The following is a 10,261-nucleotide window of genomic DNA, read 5'->3' as shown; positions in this document are numbered from 1 at the left end:
TTTGCATTGCGAACTCTGTACTACTCCTAATTCTTCCTCACATTTTTCCACCTCGAGATTGGCCAATTGATACGCGCACATACATTTCTGCGCGACTGGGTCAATTTTCCCAAGTGCGAAAAAACTAAGAGTCAAGAGATAGGGAATTGTTGGAGAGCAGTTTTTTTTTCAATCTTATTAAAAAAATCAAGATTGGGAGCAGGTTTTGGAAACTCTTGGAGATACTCTTACGAATTCGTTACAATATTTCCAATCAGCTAGAAGCCCAAAAGATAAAAGGTAAGCCAATTTCCTGATTAATAACCAAGTTAAAAGCAACGAAAACCTTCCAAAGACAAGGAAGAGGTATGCAAGCTAAGTAAAGAGCAGAATCACAAGAGTAGATACAGTGCACGCTAGACAAAATGATACCAGATCACCATGTAACCCTCACAGCCAAGATAGCTCATGAAACGAAGAGTAAACTGATGTATTTCTTAGCAGCAAACAAGGATGTTTTTGCTTGATCGACAAAAGATCTATATGGGTTAGTAGAGACATTATACAACACGAGATCAATATCAAACCAAACACCAAGCCTCGAAAGTAGCGTTTGAGAAAAATTTCAGAAGAAAGAGCCCAATCAGTAAAGTCGGAAGTGTAATTCCTTTTGCACGTGAAGGTCATCAGACCCATACTTCGACTGGATGCCCAATTTCACTAATCTGAACAAATATTACCCAAAGGATGATTTCTCGTTACATAGAATGGACACTCTAATTGATTTAACGGCCAGGTGCAAGATGCTGAGCTTATTCGATTTTTTTCTGGGATACCCTCCAATTTGGATGGCACCCAAGGATGAAAAAAATTAGCTTTACTACCCCATGGTCACCAAATGTTTCATCCAAATGGCCGTCACCAAATGTTTCGTCCAAATGGCAGAGGGTCTCCGACTTGTATGGACAATTTTTTTAAGATTGACTAGGGAAAATCTTCAAATGCTGGCTACGTTGATGATATTATCGTCAAAAATAGAAAAGAAGATCTATCAGACGCCTCTAGGACTAAGGGCATCTTCACTGGATCTTTTATATTACAAGACGAGAGGCGCAGTATTTTGATGTGAAATATCGAAATTTGTCGCTTGTAAGTTGTACGCTGCACTCCTACCCTGCCTTTTCTTCCATCAGACCATCACTCTGTTACCCGACTACACGATATCAACTATATTGATAGAGTATGTGGATCAAGGTCTCGAGCTCCGGCTACTTACAAGAAGGAGTAACCAAGTTCGAGTTCTCCTCCCCTTCTCTCAACGGTACAAGAAGGAGCTGTTTGGGCTGCCTTCCGTTCTGGGCCATGCAGGGTCCATGATTCAGTTAGGAAACCCACTCCGGCCCAACTAGCCTAGCATTCGTCCTTGAGTGCCTGGAAAGCCCTCTGCGCCTGACTGTCGAAGCTCCATCTCCTTCAGGTGTCTCGGTGTCGTTTTCAGGTTCAGGAACTGCTTCACCTTCGTCAGGAGCAGTCGCCGTGGGTCTTCTGCGGTGACACACCCCAACTCCCCAAGCGTGCGCCGCTGCGAGTAATCCCCACCCACCGACGACTGGGCCGGCCGTTGCTGCCGCCCTACTTTGCCACCTTCGCCGGCGACGAGCACCACCAGGTATGCCCTCCCCTTGGTCTTCCCTTCCTGCTATGCGAAGCCGTGCGCCAAAACCGCCCTCTCCTTGGTCTTAACTTCCTGCTGTGCGAAACCGTGCGCCCAAACCCTAAATACTATTCGTATTCGCATGGAATCTAATTACAAGTGTATATGCATGTATTATGCCTACTAATAACTTCGATTGCTTTGCAAAAATTATCGGCTGTTCATGTGTACACCTATGTCCTTTACTGGGTCCGCCCCTGGATTGCAGGATCCAACTGTATCAGCTCAAGATCAATATTTCTTAGATGAGTAAGCTTACAAACATGTTCTCGGCTCTGTGTCTGGATGCTGAAGATGACCGACCTGAAGTACCACAGGCGTCTTCCAGCGCAGAAAAAACTGCTGCAAGCAAACCTGGTTGGTGCTCCTTTAGCCCTTCCCTCTTGAATGGAACTTGTGGATAACATGATATAAAGTCACCTTTATTTGTTCTCCATGGGGAATTGCATTTCTAGTTCAAGTATATCCCTGCAACTGTGGTTTAGATGAGTCTACAAGGACAATTAAATTGATGAGAAAATAGTACCCACCAGATGTTTGCCAATGGCATGATGATTGTTTACTCTAATGTCTTGGTAACATGCAGCAGTTTGCCAAGGTTCTTGAGCCCTTCTTGTCTTTCGCCTGTTTTTTATCTGAAACAGAAAGGACTAGCCACTAGCAGGTCTGTACTCAGGAATTTAGTGGCCCAGTGCTAAAAGCAAATTGGGCCCTGCACTTGAGGAATGCTGATACCAAATTTTTTGTGCTACCATTATTGGCAAACCTGTTTTTACCTAAAGTTTTGAATTAGATTGTTGTAGTAACGGAGAAGCAATTAATATATTTTTGGTAGGGGAACCTCATTTTGTACTTTTGACTGCACGTATTATGTGTCATTGTTTATGACCACATGCTGACTGTAGTTGTTCCAAAGCTTCATTTTTTCTCAAAAGTCATTGATTTGGTTGGAAATTTCATTCCCTTTCCAGATATAAATGAGCAGAATGACACAACTGCAGTAAACTATGAGGAGGCAGCACTTGCATCATCATCTGGTGATTACAGGATGCCTTTGGTATGGATAGACCTGGAAATGACCGGTGAGTCTTTTCTAAACTTCTACATTCTTTAATCTGAAAATAATCAGAGAGTTCAGTTTCGGTTGTGCATTGTCATTTACTTGTTTGTCTAGTTTTCATAATATAATTTTAAATTACATCATGAGTCATGTGTATAATGTTTTAATTGTGAAGACATTATTTATGTTCTGGAATAACTTTTAGCAGCTCATGTATTGCATAGCATGGGGTTTTCTAGATTTTTTTTCAAAGAATTTCCCATAGTTCTCAGAACATATAAATTGTGGTGTCGTTCATAGTTTCATATGATGTACTTCTACCTAGTGGATATGGCCTGACATAGATTTCTATTGCACAACTGGACAAATTGCAGACCATGAGGGATCCAATCTTACATTTCTTGAGAAAACTTTTGTGTTGTCCTGACACAAGAAAATGTACTTCAAGTGCAAGAAAAAATTGGAATATTTCATAATGACTTACTTCCGTGAATATGATGCAGGAAAGAGGTGTTGCATCTTGAAAATAATTATTTTGTTATATTTTCCCAGATTGTTTTGTGGATAGATAGTCAACTAAAAAATAGTTATTTTGCCATCTTTTGTATTCAGCCAAGCCTTTAATGTTTAATGTAAGCATGCACTTCCTCGACTTTGTAGGTTTGGATATTACAAAAGATCGGATTTTGGAGATTGCTTGTATCATAACAGATGGCAAACTTACAAAACAAATTGAGGTTGTCGTTGAAACAAAGTACTTTTGTTGATTTGTTCTATATAGCTTTTATACAATGTGATGATGTTGCTCAATCGCTTCAACTTTTCCTATAAAACATCCAGATCACATTTTTTGGGGTTCTGAGATTTTTGTTTAACTATCAAATAGAAAGATAATGGCATGTTACTCTCTCTGCCCCTAATTAGCTCTGTTTGTTAAAACTATGTTGTCGTGGCGTGCATATAATGGGAGACAAAGTCCATCCCTCAATCACGGAACAATCCTCCTGAAAGCCATTACATAACTCTCTTTGTAAGTGGCCTTAGAGAGGACATTAAACACTTGGTGCTGGCCAAACATCCAACTGATCTCCTGGATGCTTTTGAGCAAGTATACAACAACAACAACAATGTAGCCTTTCAGTCCCAAGCAAGTTGAGGTAGGCTAGAGTTGAAACCCACTAAGAGCCCCAAGTCACGGCTCAGGCACTTCAATAGCTACTTTTCAAGCACTCCTATTCAAACATAGATCTCTAGGTATATTCCAAGCTTCCAAATCTCTTTTTATTGCCTCCCCTCATGTCAATTTCGGTCTTGACCTTCCAAACTCACATCTCCCTCCTGTGTAGCTCCGCCAAAGTCACATCTTATGTATTCGGTTTTAGTTCTGTTCAATCTAAAATCTTTAGACTCAAGAGTTTGCCACTATAACTCTAGTTTCTTATTTACTCCCGCCTGGCTTTCGTCCACTAACATTACATTATCAGCGAACAACATACACCAATGGATATCCCCTTGTATATTCCTGGTAACCTCATCCATTACCAAGGCAAAGAGATACGGGCTTAAGGCTGACCCTTGATGAAGTCCAATTTTAATCGGGAAGTAATCTGTGTTATCATCGTTTTGTTCGAACACTAGTCACAACATTATTGTACATGTCCTTGATGAGGGTCACGTACTTTGATGGGACTTTATGTTTGTCCAAAGCCCACCACATAACATTTCTTGGTATCTTGTCATAAGCCTTCTCCATGTCAATGAAAACCATGTGGAGGTCTTTCTTCTGCTCTCTAAACCGCTCCATAACTTGTTTTATTAAAAAGATTGCTTCTGTGGTTGACCTTCTGGGCATGAAACCAAATTGGTTTGTTGATATCTGCGTCGTTCCTCGCAGGCGCTGCTCGATGACTCTCCCATAACTTTATAGTGTGGCTTATCAACTTAATTCCCTGATAATTAGTACAACTTTGGATATTTTCTTATAGATTGGTACCAATATGCTTCTTCTCCACTCCTCAGACATCTTGTTCGATCGAAAGATATTTTTGAACATCTTGGTTCGCCATACTATAGCTATATCCCCAAGACATCTCCACACCTTTATTGGGATACCATCATGGTCCATCGCTTTGCCCTCTTTCATCCTTTTCAAGGCTTCTTTAACCTCCGATTCTTGAATCATCCGCACAAAGCGCCTGTTAGTGTCATCAAACGAGTCGTCCAGCTGAACGGTGGTGTTCTCGTTCTCATTATTGAACAATTTATCAAAATACTCTTGCCATCTATATCTGATCTCATCGTCCTTCACCAAGAGCTGTTCCCTCTCATCCTTTATGCACTTGATTTGGTTGAAGTCCCTTGTCTTCCTATTGCGAGCCCTAGCCATCCTATAGATGTCCTTCTCTTCTTTCTTCGTACTCAAACGTTGATAAAGGTCCTCATAGGTCCGCCCCTTTGCCTCATTCACCGCTCGTTTTGCAGTTTTCTTTGCCACCTTGTACTTCTCTGTGTTGTCTGCACACCTGTCATGATACAAGCGCTTATAGCACTTCTTATTTTCCTTAATAGCCTTTTGCAATCTTCATTTCACCATCAAGTGTCTTTCGAGTCGCATCCGCTCCCTTTGGTCACTCCAAGCACATCTGAAGCAACCTTCTGAACGCATGTTGCCATCTTCTCCCACATGCTGTTTGCATCGCCTTCATCCTTCCAAGGGCCCTCTTCAATGACCTTTTCCTTCAAGGCCTTTCATGCATCCCCTTCTAATTTCCACCACTTCGTTCTAGCAACCCTATCTTGTTTGTTCCCACGAGCTTGCACCAGAAAGTGGAAGTCAGCCATCACCAACTTGTGTTGAGCAACCACACATTCTCCAGGTATCACCTTACAGTCCACGTATGTTCGTTTATCCCTCCTTCTTGTAAGGACAAAGTAGATTTGACTAGAGTACTGGTCGCTACTAAAGGTCACTAAATGGGACTGTCTCTTACGAAAGAAAGTGTTAGCTATCATCAGATCAAAAGCTATGGCGAAGTCTAAGGCTTCATGTTCCTCCTGGTTCCTACTACCATATCCGAAACCCCCATGAACCACCTCGAAACCTGCACTTGATGTACCTACATGGCCATTAAGATCACCTCCTATAAAGAGCTTCTCGCTACTAGGGACAGCTCTAACCAAGCGATCTAAGTCTTCCCAGAAAAGCCGCTTAGCACTCTTATCATGGCCTACTTAGGGGGCATACGCACTAATTACGTTTAAGACCATATCACTAATGACAAGTTTAACTAAGATGATCCTATCCCCTTGCCTTCTCACCTCCACATCATCCTTGAGACTCTTATCAATCAAAACTCCTACTCCATTTTTATTTGAAGTTGTCCCTGTGTACCAGAGCTTGAAGCCGGTATTGTTCACCTCCTTCGCCTTCTGCTCCTTCCATTTAGTCTCTTAGTCGTATAAGATATTTACACGCCTCCTAACCGCTGTGTCCACTAACTCTCTTAACCATACATTCCAGCTATCTAAACGGATCCTAGTTGGCTCGACTAGCTTCCTTCCCCTTTGCACCCGCCGAGATAGGTGTGAAAACCCTTGCTCATTTTGCACCACACCCGGGTGCCGATGTGGCGCGCCACTAAGGATGCGACGACCTGATCCTTGCTCACTTGGCACCGTGTCCAGATCGCGACATGGCGCGTCACGGGGGTGACGACCTGGCCCTTCATTTAACACCATACCCGGGTTCCGACATGGCGCGTCGCTAAGAGGGTTACGCCCCAACGGGATTCTTTTGGGTTTATCTCCATAAAAGTGGCTAAGTTTTTACATTGGCTCGCCGCGCCTAACACAACCCTCCTCCTTTACTAGGGCTTAGGAACTGCTATGTTGGGACACCAAAGGCGCCCCATCATAGGCGGAGTTGCTTTTGAGCAAGTATATTTATTCAAAATTGAGGGAGCAGTGATTTCAACTAGAAATATGTTTATGGATTTGACCTCAGCTTTCACACCACATTATGGTATAGGTTTCATTTTGGTTAGTTCCATCATCAATTTCGTGATAAATATGGCTAAATTCGAATGCCAGGTGACTGCTAACTAGATTATGTTTATTGACAAATTATCCCATTGTTAACTGGTGATGACCCATGTGGGATATGATACTTCAAATGCTTTAATACAGAGTCCGTGCCAATGCGCCCTTAGTGATGATATAATTAAGCAAAGAAAGTGTTCATTATTTGTAGTTCGCTAGTCATGTCAATGCCTCATACATGTTGTCAGCACCATGTATAAATTGAATTATTTAACATGATTGCCTTTCTATTTTGCAGGGTCCTGACTTGGTTATAAGCCAGAGCAAAGATTGTTTAGATAATATGGGGGAATGGTGCAAAACTCATCATGCAGCTAGTGGTAAATACTATTCTTTTCTAAAAAAAATGATATTTTCTGTTTTATTTTTATGTCTGAACATAATTCCAAGAACCCTGATTTCTAATTTAGGTTTGACAGAAAGAGTACTACAGAGTGAACTTTCTGAACATGATGCAGAGGCAAAAGTATGTTTTTCTGTTTGTGGTGAACATGTTTTCTCCCCTGGAACTTTTGTTTGTAGACATAACTGAAGTTACAGCACTCTATCTTGCCATGGATATTTTTAAGAATGTCTCCACTAATTTCATACGACTATTTTTTTTTCTGTTTTGCTGTCTCGAGTAACCCATCCACAATACTCTAGTAATCTAGTTTAATTTGGCACCTTTGTTTGAAACCTATGCCATTTGAATATTTTGAAAGGTTTCAGACATCTCACACATTTTACAATGACTATGTTCAGTGGTTAACTCAATCCACAACCTTACTGTCTAAGCATCTTTTAACTGTTCACCTGAATCGCTTAGTTCTTGAATTTGGTTGTGTTACTTATGGTTTTCAAAACAGTCATATGACTTAGTGGCTTCACCATCTGGATAAGGGGTTTGATTCTACAATTCTAGTCAGTGGAATCTATATTTCTATGATATTCATATTTAAGATTCTCTATGATAGCGATCTTATGAAGACCTCCCATCCAATTTAGAATCGCGATTTGGAGAACCTTAGTGTTACGTGCCAATATCATTGTTTGCTTACTCAGATAAACAGCTTTAGGTACTGACTGGGCACCACGCTCCTTGGTAGACCCTGAAATCTGCTCAAAAAAACATTTTACTTTTCAGTTTGAAGTAAAGAAAATTGATTGGAGGCTAATTTGAATTTTGAAGAAACACTGTAGTAATATATGCACATGAAAAGACTAATTTCTTGAATAGCAGTGTAACGTGATCAAATTGTATAGTGCACAAAGTCCATCTAGAGTCTTTCTTTTATCTTATTGCATTTTAGTGCAACAATTACATGAAACCTTTAATTATTTTTTGTCTCCATTTATATGTAATTAACTATCTATCACACTGAAGATAGTGGATCTCAAAAATCCTCTTGCTTGAATTGTCGTAACCAATGTATTCCTTTTGTTTTCCTAACAGAGAATCTTCTATTGGCCCATTGGCAGGTTTTAGACTTTGTTAGGAAGCATATAAATTCAGGCATTCCATTATTAGCTGGGAATTCTGTTTATGTGGATTTACTATTTCTGAAGGTTAGTATGAATAATTGATAATCTTCTTTTATTTCTACTCAGCACTTTTTTAAGTCTAGTGTACCCCCCAAGAACTGTGGAAATATTGCATTTGACTATCAAAACATCTGAGTTCAGTTCCTCTTCTTTTAAAACCAAGATACTTTGCCTGATGCTTTACTTTGGAAATTTTGCTGATATGGTGGTGGTTTTTCTTTTGCCACTAATCAACTTATGTCTCAAATTCACCCAAGCTGACTATCCAGGGATGTAAATGACCTATGTTATAGAAGATGAGGTGGTTAAATGACTGTCCAAGGATGTGCAAAAAATGCTAATTACTAGTACCTTCGGTCATAAATGATCTGTACTTTCTGTTGGAATGTTGTTTGTAGGATTTGATAAAATTATTATATTACAATTTTTTTTTGAGAAAATCATACATTTATATTTCGATTATCATTATTTTAAAAGATATGGATAGTCAAGGCGCTAAGACTTTTGAAGCTTGACGAAAAGTGTCATGTAATCTACTTATCATTACTGAAGGGGGTATGGATCACATTTGCATTATATTTCTCAATAAATAGGATGGGTGTTTCCCACTTTTGTGAAAGCATTTTCCATTTGAAATTTGAGAATTCAACCCTTGGTGGCTGACATTTTTGTTTGCTTTTCCTGCCAGAAGTACATGCCACAGCTTGCAGCCGTCTTCTCTCATGTAATTGTCGATGTGAGCAGTATAATGGCTTTATGCATAAGATGGTACCAGAAAGGTAAATTAAATCGGGTGGCCATGGATACAAGTACTTTCAGCTTCTGTAGTCAGTACTTGAAATGCCAAGAAGTGGCAACAGTTTATATATTTTAGCATCATTGTCGTTTCATTTGTAGCTATTTTGGTTTAATACCAAATCAGAATCCGCAGCTTTGCTTCTAATGTGAGGTGATGAGTAATACTAGCAGAATTCCAGTTTCTGCTAGTATCTAAAATAATCTTACTGGACTTATGATGAGACTGAACTTGTTTGTTTGCTGTTTAACTCTTTATACAGAAAGGAAACAAACTCCAAGAAAGCAAAAAACCCACAGGGCAATGGATGATATTAAAGAAAGCATCGCCGAACTGAAGTACTATAAGGACAACATTTTCAAACCACAGAAATCAAAGCCGTAGCTGCATGTGGAATAGTTGAATCAACTAATAGCTAACCAGAATTGGAGGGATTTTCAGGTCAAAGCCGAATGCCTTGCCTTGGGCTATGTAAGGGGTTACGTTCTGTGCATCCATTAGTGTTTGGGTTTATGGCACTATTACTTCGTGGTATTCTGAAGCATTCTTGGATGCGTCTCATAGTTGCTGCATCACATACACATAGTATCGATTATAACTTTGGAGGGATTGAGAAACCATCCCACTCAAGTGATGAACTGGTCCCGTCAAGCATCCCATTAGTTCAAGGGGAAGTCTATTTTTGACCATTCAACTATTTCTGAGTTTATTTTTGGCAGTGTAACTCAATAGCCAGAAATCTTTAGCTATTGAATTATCAATGGCGGACAAATAAGATCATCTAGCTGGTTTCGAAGGTGGTTTTGTATTTTTAAAAAAAAATAAAAGCTAGTTTTATTTTTTGAAAAACTCATAAATAATTCATTTTAAATCAGAAAAATATAAACTAGTACCAAAATAATTCTGAAGGTATAATATATTGGTTGGTGCTCTATTTGGAGTTATTTAGTGTTTTATTGTTTGAAGTCATTATTATAATTTATTTAATTCATTATTTTACAGTATATTATATCTAAGATTGACCTTGAGAATCCATAGTAGGCTATGAATACACAAAAGATCTAGAAAAAGGACATCAATCTCACATGTG

The 10,261-nt window shown here is 39.6% G+C and overlaps 1 protein-coding gene across 1 annotated transcript; it reads left to right on the top strand.

Annotated features, from left to right (window-relative positions):
* Positions 1–1,446: 1,446 nt before the first annotated feature.
* Positions 1,447–9,850, top strand: LOC136463304 (oligoribonuclease-like). The gene is made up of 9 exons (XM_066462310.1): positions 1,447–1,648; positions 1,902–2,050; positions 2,665–2,775; positions 3,414–3,490; positions 7,090–7,171; positions 7,262–7,317; positions 8,313–8,399; positions 9,064–9,154; positions 9,434–9,850. The coding sequence occupies exons 2-9, from the start codon at positions 1,939–1,941 to the stop codon at positions 9,553–9,555; spliced, it is 738 nt and encodes a 245-aa protein (XP_066318407.1). The 5' UTR covers positions 1,447–1,648; positions 1,902–1,938; the 3' UTR covers positions 9,556–9,850.
* Positions 9,851–10,261: the final 411 nt, after the last annotated feature.

Source organism: Miscanthus floridulus, chromosome 7, assembly GCF_019320115.1.
Source record: "Miscanthus floridulus cultivar M001 chromosome 7, ASM1932011v1, whole genome shotgun sequence".
Taxonomy (NCBI): Eukaryota; Viridiplantae; Streptophyta; class Magnoliopsida; order Poales; family Poaceae; genus Miscanthus; species Miscanthus floridulus.
This window is presented reverse-complemented; position numbering and strand designations above follow the sequence as displayed.